The 24,490-nt window shown below is 45.4% G+C and overlaps 1 protein-coding gene across 1 annotated transcript in view; it reads right to left on the bottom strand.

Moving 5' to 3' along the window:
* Window positions 1–24,490, bottom strand: part of TDP1 (tyrosyl-DNA phosphodiesterase 1) — a 53,347-nt gene that overhangs the window by 22,328 nt on the left and 6,529 nt on the right. Inside the window, exons 3-13 of the mRNA XM_005871186.2 lie at window positions 24,044–24,087; window positions 22,628–22,683; window positions 18,703–18,799; window positions 16,033–16,067; window positions 11,610–11,702; window positions 9,227–9,394; window positions 8,716–8,794; window positions 7,321–7,506; window positions 6,366–6,414; window positions 5,421–5,487; window positions 4,009–4,116 (exon numbers count right to left, since the gene is read on the bottom strand). Coding sequence (XP_005871248.1) covers window positions 4,009–4,116; window positions 5,421–5,487; window positions 6,366–6,414; window positions 7,321–7,506; window positions 8,716–8,794; window positions 9,227–9,394; window positions 11,610–11,702; window positions 16,033–16,067; window positions 18,703–18,799; window positions 22,628–22,683; window positions 24,044–24,087 — 982 coding nt within the window. The remainder of the gene's footprint in view (window positions 1–4,008; window positions 4,117–5,420; window positions 5,488–6,365; window positions 6,415–7,320; window positions 7,507–8,715; window positions 8,795–9,226; window positions 9,395–11,609; window positions 11,703–16,032; window positions 16,068–18,702; window positions 18,800–22,627; window positions 22,684–24,043; window positions 24,088–24,490) is intronic.

Here is a 24,490-nt window from a genome sequence, read left to right as displayed (position 1 = left end):
TAATCACCCTCCTCTGAGCATTTAACAAGTAAGATAAAAGCCCAGATGATAAAAATGACTTTTCCAAAATTGCTAGTTAGTGGCAATCCCAAATTAGGACATGGACATCTGGACTCTACTTGGGTTTCTTTCCTCCATAGTATCTTGGCTGATTGGATAATATGACCCTCTGAGACACCTCGGTTTGAAAATGTTGATGGGGTTAGAGCTATTAAACCTAAAATCCATAGGTGTGGTGTGAAGTTGATAAGTAGATGGCTGGGGACAGGAGAGGGAAGGTAGGCTCTCTCTGCACACCCTCTTCCTGTTTTGTGCATATATTACCTATTTGAAAAAACCAGTGTTGTAAAGGGCTCTGATTCAAACATGTATTGATCACTAAGCATGAGCCACGCAGTATTAGATGTTGATGATATAAAGATGGGTAAGACCTGCTACCTGCTCTCAAGCAACTCGTAATATATTGAAGAAACAGGACCCATAAGAACCAACAAAGATGTTAAAGGACCAAGCAAAAAGTGCTATAAACACAAAGGAAAAAACAATGACTTATGTCTTCTGAGCTAGAAAAAGTTTCAAAGGGGAACATTTAAGATGGACCTAAAGGATAAGCATACTCGTCCTGGACAGCAAACAAAGAAAAACAGAAACTTAAAACCTGAGAAGTTATTAGAAAATGAGTGGTAGTTAGATTAAACGGGATATTCATTTATTTATTCAAAATTTTCAGAGCTATTATAGACCAGGCACTGTACTAGGCTCTGCATTTGGTAGTCTGAAAGAAAATACCGACATTAAACAAATAATTACCAATAATCAGGATGAGTATTTTGGTAGGAAAAGAAGTATGGGAATTACAAACTCATTTTCTCTTAGAGAACAAAAACTTCTAATGCAGACAGTCCAATAAATGGAAACGTCATTAAAAGTGGTTTTAGTGCAGATTTTACCATGCTCAGGAACGTGGCAACTAGACAATAAAATATATCCCAGGATCTATGAAAAATGTTTTCGGTCAGCACCCCAATCACAATACAGTGAAGGAGAGGAAATGGAAAACTGTGATTTATGTGTGTTTAAAGGAAAAGTAAATTGGAAGATAAAAACCACATTCATTTTTTATATGCATTTTTATAAGATTTCAGTCTCTGATCTTCAGTGGCCAGTTTTCACAGCTGTGAAATGTCAATTGGGTAAAACAAAGCCCCCATGACCAGGAAGCCAATGCCCTCTACTGATGACGGGTAAGGAAATGACAGGCTAATAAGATATTGCGCACACACCGTAGGAAATATGTGATGAGTGTTTTTTTAAAGATCTTTTGGAATTCTACTTATCTATAATAATAAAAGTGTAACACTCTAATTAGACCGGACAGCCGTCATGTCCACGGCAGCAAGGGCTGAGGCAGAGGTGGTTAGGGGCGATGAGGCAGGCAGGCGAGCAGTTAGAAGCGATGAGGCAGGCAGGCAAGTGGTTAGGGGTGATGAGGCAGGCAGGCGAGTGGTTAGGGACGATCAGGCAGGCAGGCAAGTGGTTAGGAGCCAGCGGTCCCGGATTGCGAGAGGGATGTCCGACTGCTGGTTAAGGCCCAATCCCACAGGAATCCCTGCGGGATTGGGCCTAAACAGGCAGTTGGACATCCCCCGAGGGGTCCAGGGTTGAGAGTGGGTGCAGGCTGGGTTGAGGTCCCCCCCTCCTGTACACGAATTTCGTGCACCGGGCCCTCTAGTCTTTTATAAAACTTAGTGTTATTCTCTCACTCCAATAAAGCTGCCTCCTCTGTCTCCAAATAGTCATAGAACTTCATTTCTCACACAACCTTAGGAGCCTGAGGTTCAGTCTTTTGAGTACATCCAAGGGTAGTTTTGCTTGACTACGGAAAGTAAACCTCAATTTTGAACATAGAGATAATAATTAAGAAATTACTTCAAATCAAGGCTGGAGAATAAGATGGATGAACCAAAATGGACAGTAAACACCAATGAGGCCGGTGCAAGGCAGAATTCCCACCCCTGCCTCCAAGGTATGAACCCAGTGTAAGCCCTTCCCTTCAGCATGAGCATAAGTTGTCAACATGATGGGATTTCTTTCCCATGATTAGGTTACCAATCAGCCAACTAAGTTAATCAAATGGTTTGGAAAAACCAGGGGTGGGCCTGACCTTATCAGGTGAGAGCTAAAGCCAACTAACTACATTAAAACCATGTCTTATTCCAGAAAGCCTCATGGAACAAGTGCTTAAAAAGCACTGATTCTAATTTACTCAAATCATCTAGTACCTTGACACAGAGCTGCCTTTCACAGACCTGTGACTACGAAGCTTCAGGAAACCCAGGAGGCATCAGGCAGTAGTGATTTTGCCTCTAAAGCAGGTAAAAGGCAAAGTCTGGTCACAGCCACGGCTCTGGTCACACATGCCCTCCCACCCCACTCACTGCAGCAAAACCGCTCTCTTATTTGTCAGACACAATGAGTACATTCCTGACTCTGCCCAGAACGCTTTCCCCAGCTACCCGTCCACATGGCCCCTCCCTTCTTTCAGATCACGTCAGTCAGGCCTTCCCTGGCCATGTATTTGATGAACAGTCGCCCGCCCGCCGGACTCAGGTAGTCACTACTCCAGGGCACAGTGCTGGAGGGTGTGCCTGGCTCTTGGGCACTGGTTTAACCTCTGAGCTTCTGTTCCCCTATCTGTACGGGGATTGACAGCTACACTGTAGAACTGCTGTGAGGTCAGCGAGAGCAAGAGCTCAATGTGCTTAGAAGAATGTTTGGAGCTGACAGCAGTGCACGTGTGCTTGAAGGATCAGGATCTGAAGGAGGGAGACCAGCAGAGGCTGGCGAAGCTCCAGGAAGAGATGAGACCAGCCCTGAGCACAATTCTTACTCCTTGGGCAGCTACTGGACAGGCAGAGAGAGACAACCAAGGGATCAGGAGAGGAAACTCTACAGGCTGCAGGCAGGACGCTATCAGGGGCAAGGAGGACAGCCTGGCTGTTTCTGGAAGCACATGTTGGGGGTACAGGATAGAATGGTGAGAATGGAGTGGCCAGGACTCTGGGCTTCAGTCCATAGGAAGCAGGGGAGGCTGCTGAACACAGGACAATGAGGAAAATCCGTGTGAGCGAAAGACAAATGGTCATGGACAACTAGGACAGGTGGCCTGGGAAGAGGACAACCATGTGAGGGACAGCAGAGAGGTGACCATTTCGGAAGTCCAGGTGATAAATATCTACCCTGGTAATTTCAGGGGTGAGAAAAGCAAAGTCTGAGACATTTCAAGGATGAATAGGCTTTGATGGATATTTCCAAAGCACCCACTTGCCCACCTCAACCACAGAACAGATCTCTTTCTGGTGTCATCACTTCTGTGTCTGTTTTCTGACATCCCTGAAATTGTGAGCAACTCAGACCCACTATGTAAACCCTACTGTTTCACCTGCGTGTCCAGCACCCCCAGGAAGGACCGCAGTAAGTGCTGCAGATTCTCAAAGGGAGGAACAGGGAAAGAGCACAGTGGGCTTGCAGCCTGACGAGAGTGGGCAGCTGCCACGAAAGCAGAGGGATGCTGGGAAAGAAATCTGCCAGACAGAGGAGCTCAGTTTGGGATGTTCTGACTTTGAGATGAGGGGCAAACCACCAAAAAGTAAAAGTGAAAAATAAATAAAAAAGAAAAAGAAGGGAGCTGCTGGTAGGTGTCACTTACATTTGGGGTTCTAAGATGTTCTGTTATTTGAGTTACGTCTCTCAGGGGACCTTTGATAATGCTGGGATGCTATGTGGGTAGATCAGGCCATGACTGCATTCTCTACAAAGGGATTAGTTATGGGCCTCCTTTAAATAAGGCTCATGTAAGACACACACACACACACACACACACAAACACACACACACACACACACAGCAAAAACTAATGACAATTCATAAAATCACCTCTTGGAAACAATTCAGTATTCAGAGCAGGAAATACAAAATCCCTACCATCAGGAATGTAAGGACTTTTACCTTGTGACAAGGAACCACGCGATCTGACTGAAGTCTGGAGAGGGTCTCATGTACGTCTTGATATGTGGCATGGCGTTGCTGCGGCCAGACGTCTCAGCCGACCATTTGCTAGTGACAGGAAAGACACAATCACTGATAAGAAAATACAAATCGGTCATCCTCCTAATATTAGCAAACGGCATGAAAAGCAGATTCTTATTATCTAAAAACCAGAGCACACAGTTCTCTTCGATATGACCTGTGGTATCTTCTTAAACTCTGTTCAGACAGCAGAATAATGCATGTTCGTTTTAGAGTGCAGGTATGTAGACAAAAAATGTACCTCCACTCACAAAAAGCATCTCTTGGCACCTGACACTCCTGCTTCTATGCCATGAATACCCACATGCATGCAAAAACTGTTGTTCTTTTAGCAGCATGTCTTCACATTTTGTCTCCTAGCTGGACTATTTCTAAAAGTTCGAACTGTGCTTCCACACGCATTACTGAGTAGAGGATCAGTAAGTTTGCGGATAAAACAAAATACAAAATGGGAAAAATACAAACAATATGAATATCACAATGGAAAGTTGAAAAGCAGGAGGATAAGTCAGAAATACTTTAGTCAGATACTGATATTTGCATATCTTGCATTTGGTTTCTAAGTTTCCAACATTGTAGGACTCAGGGGCCATGGGGAAAAATGACCTGTATCTCGAGGCGACAACTCTTGCTTATCAGAGGACGGGCCTCGAGAGAACAGACTGTCTGCAGAGACTGATCAAGATTAGGCCCATCATCAGATGATGCAATGCACTGGAAGGCAGACAATACTGGGAGGCGCTCCATGTGAAGAAACACCCTCTGGAAGGAACCACCTCCCGAGAAAGCATTAAAGAAAGGCTCCTGATGGCATCCCGGGTTAGACTGAAAGCTACTGGGATGCAAATTGCCTTCGTTTCTGGCTGTCTAGCAAAACAGTGGCTTGGCACTGGGAGCAGCCTGGAGCAGGCAGATGTGCGACTACTGCAGCGAGGACAGAGGGCAGTCATTTCACTCGTCCATTCAACCTCAGACTGAACTCTCATAACAAGCCAAACACCACCCCACATGCCTGGTGAGGATTCCAGAGAGAACGATTGTATTTTACATACTGGAAGCATGAACTAAAAGGTACTAATGTAAATTCTAAACTACTCAACATGTTCTTTTATTTATTGTTTTCTTTATGTGCCCATATATAAATAGAAATGCCACGGAGATAAATTTTACTCTTTGGTATTAAAAACCTATTCCAAAAGATAAAGTTCAAAACCTTGTTTAAAATGATTTCTATCACTAACATATGTAGCTGAGCTATATTATGTAAGGTTCTTTAAATAACACTCTTGTTCCTAAAGCAGCAACAGCAGCATTCTCAGCCAATTACTTACTGGAAGTAGGCATGAAGCCAGTTCTGCTTTTCCGCTGTCTGGATGCTGTAGGGAAGAGAGCCCCCGGCTTTTGAAAGAAGAAAAATAAAGCAAATAATAACACGGATGCAATATAATTTGAGGACTCTTCATTAAAAAGTATAGTAAACAAAATCTATAGTAAACAACAGTGAGAAAGTTAAAGGGAAAAAAAACAAAACTGCTTCCATTATTTCATCTTAGAAAACACTTCTTGGACAGGAAATGTCTGCATTTGCACTAGCTGTGTCCTCTCAGTGGGCTTCCTTTCTGAGGGATGCGTATTAAATGCAAGTGTTTACTATCTGCAAAGGAAAGGGGTTTCGGGTGCTCATTTAATATCTGCAACAGCACAGACTTGAAGTGTTAGAAAGAATCCTGGCCCAAACTGCCGTCCTCATGAGGGCAAGACATCCTTAGCCTCCTTCTGCAAGATGAGGTGTGGAGCGCCTCTGTTTCAGCCTCAGACCAGGACAGTTGGGGCAGACTAGGATGAGAACTCCTAGAACTTGAGAGAAAGATTAGAGCCAGGCATGTTGGAACTGTTCTGAACGGGCACAGAGCAGTAGGGGCAGCTGGTTTCATCTGGATGACTTGCCTGGACAGCCAATCTGTTGGTGGCAGAGGCTAGAGCAGCCTTATTGGTAGAAACGAGATGAGCAATCATTCAGAGGGTGACTGTGAGGGTTAAATAACATCCACAACCTGCCACCTGCACCATCTTTGGAACATAACTAGTGCTCAATGTTACCCGTGTTCACGATTCTTACCCAGTTAAGAGAAACATCATCTCCGATTTCCTAACCCATACTTTTCTCATCCCAAGGGGGATGAGAAAATTCTTATTTCTTGTTTTTAAAAGTTTACCAGGGCATTTGTGAAATATACACAAAAAAATACAATTGTGGCAGGCTTCCCAACAGTTACCTGGATACCCTTCTAAGCTGGTCCGCACGTTTTCCACAGAAGGATAGATCTAAAAAGAAATACGAAAAATTCCCAATGACACTTGGAAGGTACCATGCTGAAGAAACTATTTGTTAAAAGAAATGCTGATTGGTTTTTAAGAAAATGAAATCTCCATTAAAAATACTGAGAGGCTTATAAAACGTGCTCTAAATTTTAAAAAGTTCCCATTTACAGGAAAAAAAACAGAATTTCTGGTAATTAATCCTATATAATAAAAAGCTAATATGCAAATAGACCGAACAGTGGAAAGACCGGTCGCTATGATGCGCACTGACCACCAGGGGGCAGATGCTCAATGCAGGAGTTGCCCCCTGGTGGTCAGTTTGCTCACACAGCGGGAGCACCGCCCAGCCAGAGCCAGGTTCATGGCTGGCGAGCGCAGTGGCGGGCGCAGGAGCCTCTCCCGCCTCTGCGGCAGCGCTAAGGATGTTCGACTGATGGCTCCGGACTGCGAGAGGGCGCAGGCCGGGCTGAGAGACCCCCCAGCCCCCTCCCCAAGTGCACGAATTGTGCACCGGGCCTCTAGTTTGATGATAAAAAAGCACACTTTCATTGGAGTTTTTCCTCTGACATGTCACAGTAACATTGAATTGAATGCAAACTTAACTATTAACTCAAAGATGCCTAAGTAACTAATGATGCTCGTAATTCTGCAGGCGATGCCTTTCCAACATCTCTTCCTGGGCTTGACAACCTGGAAGGGATGACCACTGCTTGCTGGTGGCGGACGCGGAGCTTTGGCCGAACCACACACACCAGCACCCCCGATACGAGGGCCACTCGATTACAAATACCACCATTTCCATCTCAACCCACTGAATCAAACCCTCTCACTGAGGAGGACTGACTGCCGACTGACTCCTCTCCTGGACGAGAGAACGCAGATGAGGGACTCTGGAGGAGGAGCACTCACCAGATGGAGGGGAGCAGCGCTTCTCCCGGGGGCCCTGCTTTCCTTCCCCAGGGTCACCAAGGTCTCTTTGAATTCAGCACACAACCATTTGGATTCGTCAGCCCCCATGGAGCCAATGCTTGAGAACTGGCCGACGACGGGCCAAGCCTCGGCCTTAGGTATGGACGAGGCGTGCTCTTTCAGGACCTGTGAAAGGGTGACAGTGAAAGCCACAGTCAGGACCCGAACCCAGGTGTGGGTGTCTACCTGCAACGCGGTGCACTTGGCCAGAGCGATCTACCTCCCTAGGTCAGGACCCAGGCAGGGCACAGGCCCGGGTGGCGGGCTCAATCCCCAGCAGGAGGCGAGCAGGAGGCAGCTGATCGAGGATTCTCTCTCATCACTGATGTTTTATCTCTCTCTCCCTCTCTCTTCCTCTATGAAATCAATAAAAAAATACTAAAAAAAAAAAAAAAAAATAAAAAAAAAAAAAAAAGACATAAAGATGTTGGCTGTGAGATCCTGTCTGCTTTCAGCTGTAGTCTCAGTTAAAAAAAAACAAACACTAAAATTTTCATTAACCAAGGGGAATTCTTACATAACATAAATAATTAATGGGAAAAGAGGTAAGGCTTTTAACAAAGACACTTTAGGGACATTATATTATTACTAGAGACCCGAAGAGTAGGCCTTCCTCCATTCCACTCCCCCACCCATCCCAGGACCGGCCTCCCTCTTGCACCCGGGACCTGGGCTTTCCTCGCAGCCCAGGCTTTATCTGGAAGGATGTCTGGTCTAATTAGCATATTATGCTTTTATTATTATAGAAGGTCAGTAAACTGTTTTCTAAAAAGCAATAAAGAAGATATTAATCTTCAACTTGCTGGTTGTTTTATTTTGTTAAAGACCTTTCTATGTTCATTTTCATACCAGCAGCAAATGTGATTTTTGTAGTAACAATTCTTTTAAGGACACTGGTTTGGTAAACAAAATACATTATAGCTAATTGTTATAGCCTCTACTCAACACTACATTCTGCTTTGTTAAATTTGTATGTTAAAAGTTCTTGATATGCTGACTAAATGCTACAAAATGGAATCTCTGATTCTCTCTGTTACAAGATATATAACTAAAAGTCCATTTAGAATAATCTACAGCTATAGAACAGGCATAACAAAACTTTAAAAATTACTGAAAACTATCAGGCAATCAATTTATCATGTGCCTACTATTTGCCCAGAATTGTGCTAGATATATTGTAATGCTGCCATTACAACATACAATTATAAATAAAAAGGGAGATAACCCTGATAAAACCAATTATTTTGATGGTGAAAAAAATAAATAAATAAATAAATAGGGAGATAATACACATTAAATTTAAAAAAAAAGTTAAAATAGTAAAAATTCTGTTACCTTCCGAAGCCTAAAGTGCCCCCAGTTATCTTTCTGATTTCCTTGAAAGCGTCCTGGGGTTGATCCAATGAGGTAAACGCTACAGAGATATAAGATGTAAATTATAGAACGTAGTGATGTGATTTATGGACCCCAAGTCACAAAATACACATAAAGTGTTCCAAGAGCCAACCCATTTTCTTGGGCTACTTCCTTAGAGAAGTAGCTGATACTGAAACTCACTGTCAAGCACATCCACTAGTGGTGGAGCACCTGCAAGGGGAAGGAGCCAGGCCAAGACCTCGCTCACTTGCAGAGTGACCAGCAGGAGGCCGAGGGTGCGTGGGAAGAGTCCCTGACTCCCTTTAGGGGCAGAGAACCAGGAGACGCACAGCGACAACCTCCTCTTTCATCATGTCATGAAGGGTGGCCGAACGCACTCAGCCTCCTTCCAAGACCCTGCGTTCCAGACCCCGTGCGGCTCTCAGGCATCACCTGCCGTGAGCACCCGAACCGCGAAGATGGCACGTACTTGGTTTCGGAGAGATCGTGGGCGTGGATGACATCTACCCACTCCTGGAGGGGAGGAGCGTTATAGGCCATCAGGTAGCTGATGAGATCGGCTTTGAAATGTGTTGTTGACTCTCCAGACCCGTGGGTGCCATGGGCCATTCGTGGGTACAGGGGGCTCACCCACATTCTGGAACGGGAGAGAAATGCCTATTAACCGCCGGGAAGGCCACTGGTCACAGGGCCTCTCTGCATTGACTCTGCACTCACCCTGAGGAGGAGGGGAATTCTCACCGCGTCTCCACCTGGTGAGCAGAGATCCTTACGAAACATAAATCTGACCTCGCCACTCGCACAGCTTCCATCACATTCAGAATTATTTTTGAAGACCACACTGTGAGTTTAGACCCAGTAAGATCTAGCCTCTGCCACCTCTCCCAATCCAATCCCCGCTCCATGCTCCCTCTCATCCAGTCACCACACCTTCTTCCCACGCCTTACATACTGCTTTCTGAGGCGTGATGACAACAGTCAATAGTTTTAATCTCAATTGTTATAGCAAACCCACACCACCTGTAGTAACCCCAGCAAGACTGTGCCCATGACTATATCAATGTGGCTCTTTAGTCAAATGGAAAAGAATAACAGTTATACTGAGAAAAATGTACAAACAAATCTACTTTCAATAAACAAACACATCGTGACGTATATGCTACAGTAGTTTGGGGGTATTTTTATAACATACACATTCCTGGCGCCTGGAATGAGTATATACCACATTTAATGATATTAGATTAACACAAACCTTAGACTTTCAAATACTACAGTAAATGAAATATTAGAGATATCTTTCATTTCATCAATCCTTTCCCCCAAAGAAAACAGGGTGGTGTTGGGTGAGAGCCATGATGTATGATGACTTTCTAAACCAGATGCTGAGGTGCGAGGCATTTTTCACACTTCCCAAAATCATGATGTATGATGACTTTCTAAACCAGATGCTGAGGTGTGAGGAGGCATATTTCACACTTCCCAAAATAAGATGAGAAAATGGTCACGGGACAAATAAGTTTAAAAGTGAGAAGTTAAACGGTGGACCAAGGGCGGCTGCAAAGGATAGCAGGGACACCTGCATACAGAAAAGGGTCAGCAGGGCCGTGAGGAAGGGGACACAAGATAACTGCCTTTAAATGTCTTTCTTAGCAGATGACAACGCACTGCATGAGACTGCAGAGCCTTGGGAGGAGAACCGGGACTAACCCGAGATAACAGTGCCCGATCCGGGTGGCGAGAGGGAAGCTGCAGGGAGTTCCACACCCTTGCTACTTTTGAGTTTTAAACCATGTAAAGCTATTGCCCAGCCAATGATGTTTTTAACTTAAAATTTTTTTTAAAATGAAGGAATAAAAATGGGACATGGACTCAGTCAGCTAATACATCCCACGTTAGGGGTTCTAGCCCAGGCTGGGCAATGAACTGTGACAAGGTCTGTAGGGGAGGATGACAGTGAATTCTTGAACCCCAAAACGCTGCTAGAGGAATGCCTGAGTTTCTTCTAACCCAGAAGGCTGTTAACCCCCAGAAGGCAAAGATGTACAACATGGGTTAAATGAAAGAAAGGCGAGTTACAGCTAGTCACAACGAAGGTCTGACCTGGAGGGAGAACAATGGTTAAAATTTGATTTGGGCTAATCCCTAAAACTAAACCCAAACCCCTCTTGAGAAAAGATAAAAAGCTAGACCAGGCATCCGTGCACAAGGACAAAGGGTCGGCGATATAAACTAAGCCCGAACCATCTCACGCTGGATTCTCTTTCAGATTCACAACCCCATGAAACACACCCGTGCAGATGTGTTTCATGGGAAGCTACAGGGATTGGGGGGAGGGAAATTTTTAGCACTTGACTAACCCCCAAGTTTTCCTCTGATGCCCCCTGGGAAGTGGCAAGCCTGCGTACAAGTGGGAGCAGGGGGAAGTGGAGACCAGAAGGCTATCCACTGGGTCTTACTGAAAAAATAATGGGCTCAGAACTTGCACTTTGCATCCTCTTTCCTGCCTCGAATACTTGGATGGACTTGGCTGTAGTGTGTGTATGATCCCATTTTATAAAAAACGATAAAAACCTACCCGTGTGTAGATATTTATCTGTGTGTACATCTATGATAGAGACAGACATGGATGATTATGCTAAACTGTTAACACTGGTTGAGAGAAGTGTTCCTCAAGAGAGAGAAATTGGAGGGGAGATACTAAAAGAATGCTATCTTTTTCTCTGCATGTGTATTTTTTCTATGCTGTGTGTGGGATTTTTACAATTAAAACCATAGAATAAAGCAAATGTTCTGGCTTTTGCCCTGTCTTCGCACACACAGTCACTGCCGTAAAGCGAACAGAAGCTACGCACCCTTGCGTTTTCTGGTGCCAGTCTTCACGGATGAGGTTGGAGGTGTGTATGACCACCCGGAGGCCTTCTTCGTATAGCAGGAGCATCATTTTCCTTTAAAAACAGAAAAGGCATCAGAAGGCATTAACATTACTTTCAAAAACTGTAATACCTTTCTAACGCAAATGTAATAGCTAAAGGAATTCTTCAAACTCTTACATTACCCAAACTTTTAACAACTATAATCCTCCTTTCTTCTACACATTATCAAAGTCTGCTTCAGCGGTAGGTAGAAAACTACCTCCCAAAATGCTCTGAGTACTTGGTGGTCCATGAACTTTTGCCCCATCCCATCCACATGGCCAGTCCTGACACTTCAGACCCCTCCCTTCCAGACTGGCCCCTTATTATCTATTCAGCATCATCTGTTCCTATTAGGGACAATAGGGACCTTCTTGTCCAATTTTTTTTTTAAAATATATTTTTATTGATTTCAGAGAGGAAGGGAGAGGGAAAGAGAGATGGAAACATCAATGATGAGAGAGGATCACTGATTGGCTGTCTCCTGCACGCCCCTTCTGGGAATCGAGCCCTCACACTGGAATCGAACCGTGAACTCCTGGTTCATGGGTTGATGATCAACCACTGAGCCACACTGGCTGGGCTCAAAAGTATTTCTTACTGTGGGTCGCAGTTAAAAAGAGTGTGAAAGAGGCTTCATCTTCATGCTCCATAGATGCCACACTTGTCACCAGGGCCCCTGGGCTTGAGGTCAGCCTCCCCTTTTTCTTCTCCATTAACTCAAATCAGTCCTGGTTGAGTCCTCTCTTCCCCACGGGGCTGCCCCAGGCCTCTAGTCATCAGACACACTTCTCTTTCATAACAGTGAGAGGGAGGGAATACTGTGTAAATGAGAGCTTTCCAGCTGAAGTTGCAAGACCTAAGCTCCAGTCTCCACCAGGGAGAAGCCATACGACCCTGTCATTCCATGCCCCGAACTTTGTTTTTCTTTTTACACTTGTAACGTGAAGGATGAAGCCCTTCGTACCTCACAGGGTTGCTGTGAGATGAAGTACAATGTGCACTGAGGTGGGTGTAAAACACTCCCACTCGTCCTTCAACGCCTTCCTTTCTTTCGTCATCTGCTGTTGGATGGTTTGTAGCTTCCTGCTTGTTTTCTAATTATTTCAGGAATCTAAGCGCTCTCTCTACCCAACCAGAGACTCACTCCTCAAGGCACTAACGCTGCCCTGACTTTTTATTTCTATTGAGGCCAAAATGCTACTTCACGTTCACTGACGTCAGTCAGTTCACACTGGGGGAAAATCAACAACATGGGTACTGTTTGGACAGGATGGAGTCAGCACAAAATGATGCGGAAAAGAACGTAAGGACAGAGAGTGAGATGTAGCTCCTGCCACACTGAGAACGTGACACGAGCTGGCAGACGGTAAATGAATGCAGAGCTCAGAAATGACAGCTGGTGGGCCAATCTTCCCATGTATGACATGTGCGCCCTGAAATCTGGGCAAATTTATGTGCACAGTTACCAAACTGGCAGCTGACTGTCATTAAGAATAAGCCAGCTATGAATCCATGATACGAGTTTTACAAATATTCCCATTAAGCACACTGATCAGGGAAATCACGCACGGATGTCAGTGAGTCCCTCAAACAGAACCGTGGACAGATCCAGGGAGTCGCTTGCATCCTTTCAGAGATAAAATGGCACATGCCAATCAAGTCACAATTTAAAGTGGATGAAGAGTAAGAAATAGGGTCTCCCTCAAAGAACGCTGACCTGCATGTTGCCTACTGAGCTGTGGGGGCAGCAAAAGGGACACGTCCTAAATCTGCAGCTGTTCCTGTGAAGGGCCCGTGTGCCAGGCACCACCCTAGAGGCTCCATGGGACGCCAGCACGCAGTGCCCACGGTAACCCAGAGCGGGCGCCGTCTCCCACTCCAGCTGCACCGCCTGTGGCTGGGAGACGGTGGTCAGAGAATGAGCCAGAGGAAGAGCTTGTTTGGATCAGACATGCGGATCGTCCTCTCACTGCACGTGGCTTCACCATGCCAGGGGTAGGAGTGGGCGAGGTGTGATCTGGGTGAGGACTGAGGATGGGAGTGGGAAGCGGTCTGCCCTGCCATCCTGTGGTCAGTCCGTTAGTTCACCTGGCTCCCGGTAGACAGGGAACTGGACGTGGAGCTGCTCTGGCTCCTTCCTTCCCGCCTACGATTCTCAGGGCCATGCGAGCTAACTTTGCTCCTAGTTCTGGGGAAACCGCAACGCTTTAGCATTCTAACGCCTTGTGAGAGACACCCTGGAAGTGTACGACATCCTTCAGAGACACGGACAGAGCACGCTTAACGTGCCTCACTGGACTATGGGCTCCTGCAGGACGGCTGCATCAGGTCATTCCCAGCTGCTCTGCACAGAGCCCACACAGGCCTGCTAACGTGAGCACCGTCTCCAAGCCACTTCCTACTTACTGTGGCCGCTCCACTCTGCCCCGAATGGGGAGGCAGTTTCCACCCCTTCACCATGAGCTGCAAGGCTTTCCTCCTTTACTAACTCATGTGTTTGTCTTGCCTCTCTGACCAAAAGGCTAAAAGCTGCAAGAACAAAACCCATTATGTCCCAAACCCGTTATATCCCCAGAGCTGTGTCTCAAGAATATGATAGATATTTAATGAATAATTTCTAAAACATTTTAAAAGGAGCAACAGTGATTACAAGATATGAGTTCAATCTCGTACAAGACTGTCATTTTAACAAAATGCAAACTACACATTCTATGTGGGTGGGAAAGGTCCTAATTACTCCCTTAGGCATTTAAGGGTGAATCCCGGGGGGTGGCGGGGAGGAGGAGGAATGAATTTGCCAAGTGGTCTGTGTGTTGGGGAGGGCAGGATGGACCACAGGAAACAATGAGTCCATCGGAGCAGCCAGCAAACAAAAACTCCTGTCCCCAGCACTGGCCCAGGGAAAACTGCTTATCTGCTTGGGGCCTCTGGTCTATGCAATGAAGGTTCAATTGCACATCCGTGTGTCAGACCCTGGCCAGGCCCAGCACACCCAGCCCTCCTGGACAAAGGCACAGGCTCCGTGACTACTTGCTAGCATGTGGAATACAGAGCGACTCTGTCCGCGAAATGCTGACTGCTGGCACAGAAGGCGTGGCCAGCACAGGAGCCTGGCACCGGGGGTCTAGGGAAGATGCTGAGCCGCCTTACACAATGCCATTCTGTGTCCTTTGCCTGAATTAGCACCCTGTGAGCTTAGTGTGACACACACAACAACTGATCCTGCGGTGCCCGAGTCCACTCTCAACAGCCCTCAGACCCTGTCCTCTGTTAGACCGCAGCTTCCAATTAGGGACGGTCGGTAAATGCTGCAACATTTACTCAAGAGCATCGAAGAGCAGATAACGTAGGGTCGGTAGGTCTCCTCTACGAAATGACTCAACTCTTTCAGCTCTGGTTCCTTTTTCTTGAAGCAAACTGGACAATATAGTTTTACGTGGACAGAGAGAAAGATGAACGTGTGCCCTCATTTCAGGGCACCGTAATATCGGGAAACCGGTGATCACAGAAAGACTCACACTCCCTCCTAGAGATTCCTTTTTGCCCTACAGACAGATGCCCGAAGGAACATGCCGGAAGCCGCTAGCTACTCATTTCCACTGCTGGTCTAGAAGACAGATGAGGCTCGGTCACATTCACTTCACAAATCCTTCCTAGAGAAACGTGCTTTATAAAAAAAGGCTGAAATAGGGACAACCATGTCTAGTCCTTATTCTCATTTGTAGAACCAATTATGTAAAAGGGCTCAGCAGAAACAGCCGCAGGACTGACCTAAAGGAGGAGCCCAGCGGACATCGGCGCAACGTGCCAAGTAGGAAGTAACACAAGTTCTTCCTGTCTGGTTGGCAACACTTCGGAAGAGCATTCTAGAAGAAATTTCTGAGCTGTCTTGAGCAGGGACAGACATCAGCCTCTTGAGTTGACAACATTTGTAAAATGGTTTTTTTTTTCTCAATCACAGGATGGAGCTGACCTAACAACATTCTCTATTTGATGCAACTGAGAATCTTATAAAAGACTCTCTTTAACGTAGTGGAATCCACAGTGCGTTACTGACACACGTACAGTCACTCATAACCACAGACCACACACCACAGGATCTATTCTCCTACAGCGAATGTCCTGAACAGAAAAGCGGAAACGGCATCAGGGATTCAGGCTTTTGTGTTCAAAGTATTGTAGCTTCAGGCTGTTAGAAAACAACTCCACTTGCTCTAATTCCTTACTGATAGCACTCCCCCTACATCCGCCCCGCCCCCAGCAAAAGCATCACACCTGAATTCCTTCAAGGGCCTTTCTGAATAGCATCCTTTGATCTATTAAAACCATACCCTCTCCCCAGTTCATAAAAATTGCTTACGTGTGGTGTGTTCCAAATGCAATATCCAACTTTGCCTAGGATGAAAAAGAAGTCACTTATTAAAAAAAACTCAATATCCCTACCTATTGGAAATTAAATTTGAAACGGTTCAGGTCTTTTTTTTTTAAACTGCTTTTACTGCCCTCTAGTGGACAAGCTTTTCATAAACAATACAGCTTTTATAATATCCAGTGAGGCTTGTTTTTAAAAACCTTTATTTTTTAAAAAGTTACCCAGAATAATTCAATACTTTCTGCACTTTTAATTATAGTAATTAGAAGTTAAAGAGCCTAAATTCTTTAGTTGTCAAAAACTAATAAAAACAAATGAGACTCTATGCAAAGTTTTAAAACGAGAAATGTGACTTATAAACAAAATTAACAAATGCAAAAAGTTTTCAGCGCGTATTCAAAAAACACTGAGTGTGGTGGCATCAGAAAGACTTGTGTTGTGATGTTAAAACAGAAGTTTTCTTACATTAATAACCTAAGTACTGAAAATAAAGAATATATTAAATCAATTTTCTTGTTACAAAATGATACCTTCACGTATAACTGAGGCATAAGTGGAGAAGTAAACATTTCATCTAACACCCAGTATAGCAAGACCTTGGTTAAACAGACTATGCCCCAGATGTTGGCTAGGAAAGAGTTAAAATAGAAATGTCAAAATAGCAGTTAGGAACACACAAATCCTAGCTCACAACTTTGCATGACTTCGAAAAATATTTAAATCTCCGTGCTTCATCTTACTCCTCTTTCAAATGATGGTGCTGTTAGGGGATTCTGTGTTGTTAGGAGTAAGTGAGAAAAAGTGTTTCAAGTGTGTAGGAAAGGGGGCCTGTGCCTGCAGTACTGCTACAAGTCCCGCCCACCAGCCACAGGACAGGTGGGTGGATCCATTTGCTGGAGGCAGTGAAGCAACTGAACACACAGGTGAGGACACAGGCCCTGTCCTGGAGACACTAACGGACAGGTGGCCCTCCACTATCCTCTCACACTCAGCACGTGGGGTGCTCACAGCCAAGCATGCATTTGTCTGGCCACAGAAGAGAGAACAGGGAACTGTACTTGATGTCTTTAAAATTACAAAACTGGAATGAAGACTGCCACTCTGTAAATTGATATTTAGCTGGGAAAAGGAAATGGTCAAGAGACTTGGCTTTTGAGTTTAGTTTTGTTATAAGTTGTTTGATTTGGGGCAAGTCTAAGCACAAAATCAAGATTGATAGTAACTTCAACAGATAATATTTAATGGGCGCTTTTTGGTGCACATGCACCACATCCCTGTACGACAACCCAATGAAGAACAGCATCAGCAGCCCACTTAACCATGGAGGACTGAGGTTCAGCGATGAGCCCAGGATGACACGGTTAGTACGCGGAGAGCTGGGACAGAACCCAGGCCTCAATCTCTGACCTCTGGCCCCACATGTACAAAATAGAAGTGTTAGCATACACAGATTTTTTGACTGACATCAACGTCAATAATTCATCTTACAGACAAGGCATAAAGGTACTTCAATAGGCCAGGCTGGGGCCACAAACCTTCTGTACCTCTGACTACATCTGGGAGCTTCTGAACAGCTCTTTGCACAAGGTTTGAAAGACTGCAGCTCGTTCCGCCCTCTAGTGGCCGGTCTGGAGCACACCATCAGGCACGCCACAATGTCTCCAAAACTTCTCAGGACAAGTAGTCTCTGAAAAACTCAATTTCTATTGATTTAATCACTGTGTTATTTTTTTTAGTCTGATGAGAGCTATCCTACTACAGTTTAACCTCTTCTGCTTGGGAAAGCAAAAGCAAAACAACTGGATTTTAGGCAATGGCTAAGCTAAGGCTTATCTGTGTAGAAGTGAGCTACAGATATGCTGGGAAAAGGAATGCTTTCAAATTCCAACTATAGAAAGTGCGTGGTTGAATCACAGTGCTGAAACCCAGGTTTTGGGAGGCACGCTGGCTGACTAGTGGCAACCAGAGGAGGACTGGAAGTTGGGGAGAGACAGGGGATCCATGGTACATCCAATACAATTGAACAACGTGAGACAACTAAGGGAGATGTCTTCAAACATAAGAACCACTGACACATGCTAGGGGGAGAATTATTGCATGTGCTCCGGAGGGAAAATAGGACCCATGTGTAGAAGTCACGAAGAGGAAGACTGTGATGGTTAATTTTATGTGTCAACTTAGCTAGGCCACAACATCCAGACATTTGGTCAGATGTGGCAGCGAAAGTATTTGTTAGACTAAAACAGATGACCCTCCACAATGTAGGTGGGCCTTATCCAATCAGTGAAGGCCTCAAGAGAAAAAAAGGCCAACTCCTTCAAGGAAGAGAAAATTTGGTCTCCAGGCTGCCTGTGGACTCAAACTGCAACACCTGTTCTTCCCTGGACTTTGGACTTGCCAGCAGCCCCCGTACATACAGAGATGTGTATGTTTCCCATAGGTTGTTTCCCTGAAGAACTCTGATACAGAGATATGAGGTCAGCATAAAGAAAAATCTTTCTAACCACAAGGGCTACCTCAGGAAGCATTCAAGCCAAAGCTAGACAATACCTGTGGGGGATGCGGGAGAGAGGATTCCTGCACTCGGCAGCTAGAAAGATGAAATGTCTAAATTTCCTTCCAACTCTCAGACCAAGCATAATGGCAACAGCAGCTTACCTGGCAGAGGGAAATGTTCTGGTAAGGCTTGGCCTCGGCGTGCAGGCGAGCCTTAGCTTCTCGCTTGTCGCCATGCACCAGCAGGATCGGCTTCTTCCTGCAGAGGCCAGAATGTGTGAAATTCATCATTCACAGAGCGGGACTCTTGCCTGGTGAGGGAACACCAGCTTCCCTATCACCCCACACGTGCTTCTGGCCTTCGTGGAGACTGAGTCCAGGGCTAACAGGACAGGTCAGTTCATCTTCATTGACCAGTTACCCTTCCAATGGGCTCATGGGGTCCGATCCTGAAGCTCTACTTTGACTCAGAGGGGTTGTGACTCAAGCAAGCCCTCGATTATGAATTATCTTCTTTGGTCCCAAAGGGCACATAGTCAGCTCTGTGTTAATATGATTAAAGACACAATATTACTGTTGTATAGTGTGATGCTCTTCTCTTTCCCTGCTGTTGGGACCTTGCCAGGCCTACATTCACCAAGCTCCTACTGTGTGCTAGGTACTGCACTGGACTCCCAGGACACAAGAGTGAACAGGCCCAGGTCCACAGCAGCAGGCAGACTCATTAAAGGTGGTTCTATTTCAATGAAACAGAGCCCAAGGTACACTGAAAATGCTGTATTTTTTAATTCCTAAAGGACAACATGAGAATACTCTTCAGGCCTGGCTGGCATGGCTCAGTGACTGAGTGTTGACCTAGGAACCAGGAGGTCGCAGTTCTATTCCTGGTCAGGGCACATGCCCGGGTTGCGGGCTTGATCCCCAGTGTGGGGTGTGCAGGAGGCAGCCAATCAATGATTCTCTCATCATTGATGTTTCTATCTCTTTTTCTTTTCCCTTCCTCTCTGAAATCAATAAAAATATATTTTAAAAAAGAGAATACTTTTCAGGAATAGATTAAAAAGCTTTTAAGGGAACTATGATCTTCTCCGGTTAATTCAAAGTGAGATAATCCTTAGAAGTCAATATACCTTTACAAACACACCCAACAAAACAAAAATTGGATTTTTATTCAAGGAACAATCAAGCAAGATGAACAAAGGTAGCTACTTCCACATGTATCAATCACGGTGCAGAATGATTCTCTACCATAGTGAAGGGCAACATGCAACTAAAAAGAAACATTATAGAAAATGCACTTCAGGTACAAGCACCTAGCTACTTAATCCCCAAGAACTTTATAACATATTAGTTCAAATAAAACTAAGAAACCACACCTTCGCAAGTTTTTTCTATTGTACAACTAGAAATAAAAGACAGAGAACAAGGTAAGAGAAACTCAAACAGCTACCACCTAGAAATAATTAGTGTTATCAGATCATCAGGACTTTCTTAAAAATAAAGAGATTAACCATTACTGACAGAAGTTAAATCTGCATTAACTCCTTCAAATTTAGTGGTTCCATAAACCGTCACAAAAAGGCTGTGATGGTTCATTTTATGTGTCAACTTGACTGGGCCATGGGGTGTTCATATAAAACATCATTTCTGGGTGTGTCTGTGAGGGTGTTTCTGGATGAGAGGGGCCTTTGAATGGGTGGACTCCAATGGGGGGGGTGGCCTCATCCAGTCCACTGGCAGCCCAAGGTAGAAACAAAAAGTGGAGGGAGAATTTGTTCTCTTCCTCTTGAGCCAACTGCCCATAATAAATCTCCATATACTGCATCTCCCATTGGTTGTTTTTCTGGAAAGCCCCTCTATGGGCAGTATCTGAATGACGACATAAGGCAATATAACCTCTAAGATCAGAATTTCTCTCTGTAAATTCCGGATGTTGCCTTAACTTGACATTTAGGTCCTTCCTCCTCCTTACCGCTCCTGATGGCTGGCGTTCCCCAGGAGCACTGAGCAGTGAGTGGGTGTGGGGAGGCAGGACTCCTCCGTCCCCTGATCAGTTATGAGAGTCCAGGGGGTACTGGACAAGTTTGTTTGGGGGGAGGGGCATAATAAAGTACCACAAACCCGGGGGCTTAGAAACAGGACTTGTCTCTTGGTTCCGGAAACAAGAAGGCTGAGAGCAAGGTGTCAGCAGGGTTGGTTCCCTGTGGGGCTGGGAGGGAAGGGCCTGCTCCAGGCCTGTCCTAGCTCCTGGCGGTGTTCTCCCTGTGTCTTCGCTCTGTATGTGTCTGTGTCCAAATTTCTCTTTCTTATGAGGACACCAGTCACGTTAGAGTAAGACCCCCCTTAATGACCTCATTTTGATTTGATTATCCCCCCAAAAAGCTACTTCCAAATAAGTCACATTCTGAGGGACTGCGGGGGTTGGAACTCCAACAGATCCTTGTTGGGGTGAGACAATTCAACCCGTAACAGATACACAAGGAGTTGTGGTCTATACTTTGGCAACACTTGAAAGGTGTGGCAATTCGATTTCAAGGTCTTTGAGAAGCAAAGGGACGAATAAAAAAAAGGTGCCGGTGCAACGAACAGGGACATCTACGGCCAGGAGCCCATGCAGACGGCTCGCTGCCTCCTGATGTCCGTTCTCTCCTTTCCTAACAAATCCCGACCGTAGTCAGACAGGGTGTCCTCAGCTAAACTTCATTTACAGCCTCTTTCAGAGCCAGTCATCGTCCTGTGACTGCCGCTCAATGAAATATAAGCAGGTGTTCAGTGGGACTTCAGGAAGGCCGCTCAGAGGGGGCCCGGCTGGGACGTGGCCCTCTCATCCTTCTCCCCTTTCTCCTTCCTGCCGCCTGGAACACAGACCGGGGATCCGGAGCTCCAGGTGCCATCTGGACCTCAAGGTGACTCTGAGGACTAAAGTCACATGTGGGGGCAGCAGGACAGAAAGACGGATGGGCTAATTCTCTGAGAACCATGACGGCCCCCAATCCAGGCCCTTAAATGTCTACCTCGTGGACTTCTTAGGTTGGAAAAAATTTTTCTTTCTTGTTTAAGCTGCCGTTATTTTGGGTTTTCTGTCACATGCAGCTAAAATGAATGCTATGGGTCACAGGCCAAATACAAGCCCTTGAGTGCCAGCGCCCTGGGAAATGTCAATGGCATTTCACCTACTGTTAATGATGGTTTCCACCATCTGGTTCCGAAATGAACCCAGGACTCTGAGGACCTGACAATCATTCTCCCTGCGTGCGCATTCCTCGGCCTCACTTGCTGTTACGGAGCCTGCCATGTAAATAAATGTGCTAGAAACCAGGATGGCGCACATCACTGTGAGATGCTATTCAGTCTGTACTGCTGGACCCCAGGCTGAGGAACTCCAGGAGACAGACTGAAACCCATCACCTCCATCACCTGAGTAAGGGAAGGCCCTGGGACCCCTTCATTTATTTATTTGTTTTATATTTCTTTATTGGTTTCAGAGAGGAAGGGAGAAGGAGAGAGAGATAGAAACATCAATGATGAGAGAGAATCATGGATCGGCTGCCTCCTGCACGCCCCCCACTGGGGATTGAGCCCGCAACCCAGGCATGTGCCCTTGGCCGGAATCGAACCTGGGACCCTTCAGTCCGCAGGCTGATGCTTTATCCACTGAGCCAAGCCGGCTAGGGTGACCCCTTTATTAACTCAAACTACAAGGAGAATCATTTAGGAAGTGATTCTCAGAACAGTGTTGATGTGCCAAGTAATGCATGGCACGCTGGCCACGTGTGGGCATGCTCACCGGGCTGGGCAGCGGGGGGAGGGGACAGGGCAGTGCTCTTTTCCTTCACTCTAACACTGGACACAAAGTTCTCCTATGTGGGATGGAAGTTGTCCTGATTTACTTCTGGACAGAGAAATGGAGGAAAATGGTCAAATCTGTATAAGGAATACAGGTGATTAGCTAGAATAGAAAAAAAAAATGCTGTTTTCCGAATGTATGATCAGGATGGTTTCAAAGATGTTCAATAAAGATGGCCGGCAGCTGCCTAAGAAGCACAGATCTTGTGTTTTAATGCCATCCAGCGTCCCGGGGACTCACCTGAACTCTCGTGGGTACTGTCTTACGAGCCAGTCCACGTCAAAACAGTAGTTAAACTAGATGGGGGGAAAGAAAAGCAAGTCAGTCACGGGGGACTTAGCCAGGAAGTCTATACGGAGAGCTCGGTGGTTATTTGATTGAAAGAAACTCTAAAATAATGATGAACTGCATGTTTTATTTATAAGCACAGACAGTTCTGCCACAATACTCATAAACCAACCTGCGATACGCCTTGAAGGGAACGCATGGCCCAGGGGGGTCTGAATCAATGGAGGAGCGTGTGAGAAAGCAGGTTCGAGGGCAATTATGTCTGCGTGCTTGGCGGCATTTGTATTTGCTATTTCTGAGGGATCTCTGATTAATTTAAACAAAAGGGCTTATAAATGTGTCCCTTTCCCCCTCGGTGATTATAAAAAGGACTTTTAGAAGAGACCATCCGCTTTCAGCCCAACTTAGGAGCTAGCCTTGCAAACAGGCATTTGGGACTGGACGTTCACTAGGCTTACAACGATTACAGCTGAACCCCCAGGGTCTGCACTGGACTTGCCCAGGGGGGCTCCTCCCCACACCTGAGTGGTCCTCCACCCCGCTCCTGGACAGAGAGACTTGATCACCCCGAGGTTTTATCTGGAGGCCAAGAATTGTGAGGCCAAGCCAAACATGAAAGGCGCAGAAAGCTTTGCTTTCTTCAGGGAAGTGACCTTTTTTCCTGACCATTTACTTGACACTCTGGAGCAGGGGTGGGCAAACTTTTTGACTCGAGGGCCACAATGGGTTCTTAAACTGGACCGGAGGGCCGGAACAAAAGCATGGATGGAGTGTTTGTGTGAACTAATATAAATTCAAAGTAAACATCATTACATAAAAGGGTATGGTCTTTTTTTTTTTTTAGTTTTATTCATTTCAAACGGATCCGGCCTGCGGGCCGTAGTTTGCCCACGGCTGCTCTGGAGCATTAAAGTGATTTGTCAACACAAAGGGACCAGCTCTGTTGGGCAGGAGCAACCACACATGCAGAAAGAAGCAGCCATAACTTTTAGTCACTTTTGTTGGGTAGGTGCAGGAGATGTCTTACTTTTCTCAATCAGACTTGACTTGGCTTTCACCTCTCCACCCACAGCTCTTTGGGGGTCGCACCAGAGTGCCATGAGATTATCAGTGTTCCCAAAACAAGTCCCTGAGGCTGAAATATTTTTCAAAGTGACTTCTTAGCCAGTCCCTGTAGCCCCATCCAGAGCCAGGAGCCCACTGGTAGTGGCATCCCCGTTCCATGCTGGCGCTGTGGCATGTGCCATCTCAGGGACCCTGCACAGGACTGACACACAGGTTCCCATCACTCACTCCTATTTTCTCATGGAGCTAATTATCTGTCCCCTTTCATCCAAAAAAACAAAAAAAAAACAATTGCAAACTCACCTGTGCTGAAGATACAAGTGTCCCAAATAGAGGAGATAAAATATCTGTGAAGATCAAACATTTAAACATAATTCATATTTTGAAAGACATTCTCTAGCAATAATAATCATAACTGACTTAATCGTCACTGATGCTCAAAATTTAGCTTAGAAAACTGTGACCTGAAAAATTACTACAAAGTTAGGCTTTAGTTCCCTAACGTTCAAGAAAAAATTTCCCTGTGCTGTTTGCTAATACAGTGGGGCCTTGACTTATGAGTTTAATTCGTTCCATGACGGAGCTCGTAACTCAAATTACTCGTATGTCAAATCAATTTTCACCATTACAATGAATTGAAATGACATTAATCCGTTCCGGAAACCCAAAAAACACCGCAATTGTTTTGTTAAATGTTTTTAAATAAGAAAAATGTATTTCTTTTTTTTCTTTTTTTTTTTTTTCCCAAAA

Source organism: Myotis brandtii, unplaced genomic scaffold (genome assembly GCF_000412655.1).
Source record: "Myotis brandtii unplaced genomic scaffold, ASM41265v1 scaffold332, whole genome shotgun sequence".
In the NCBI taxonomy this organism is placed as follows: Eukaryota; Metazoa; Chordata; class Mammalia; order Chiroptera; family Vespertilionidae; genus Myotis; species Myotis brandtii.
The sequence above is the reverse complement of the archived record's forward strand: the minus strand, read 5'-3'. Positions and strand labels throughout refer to the sequence as shown.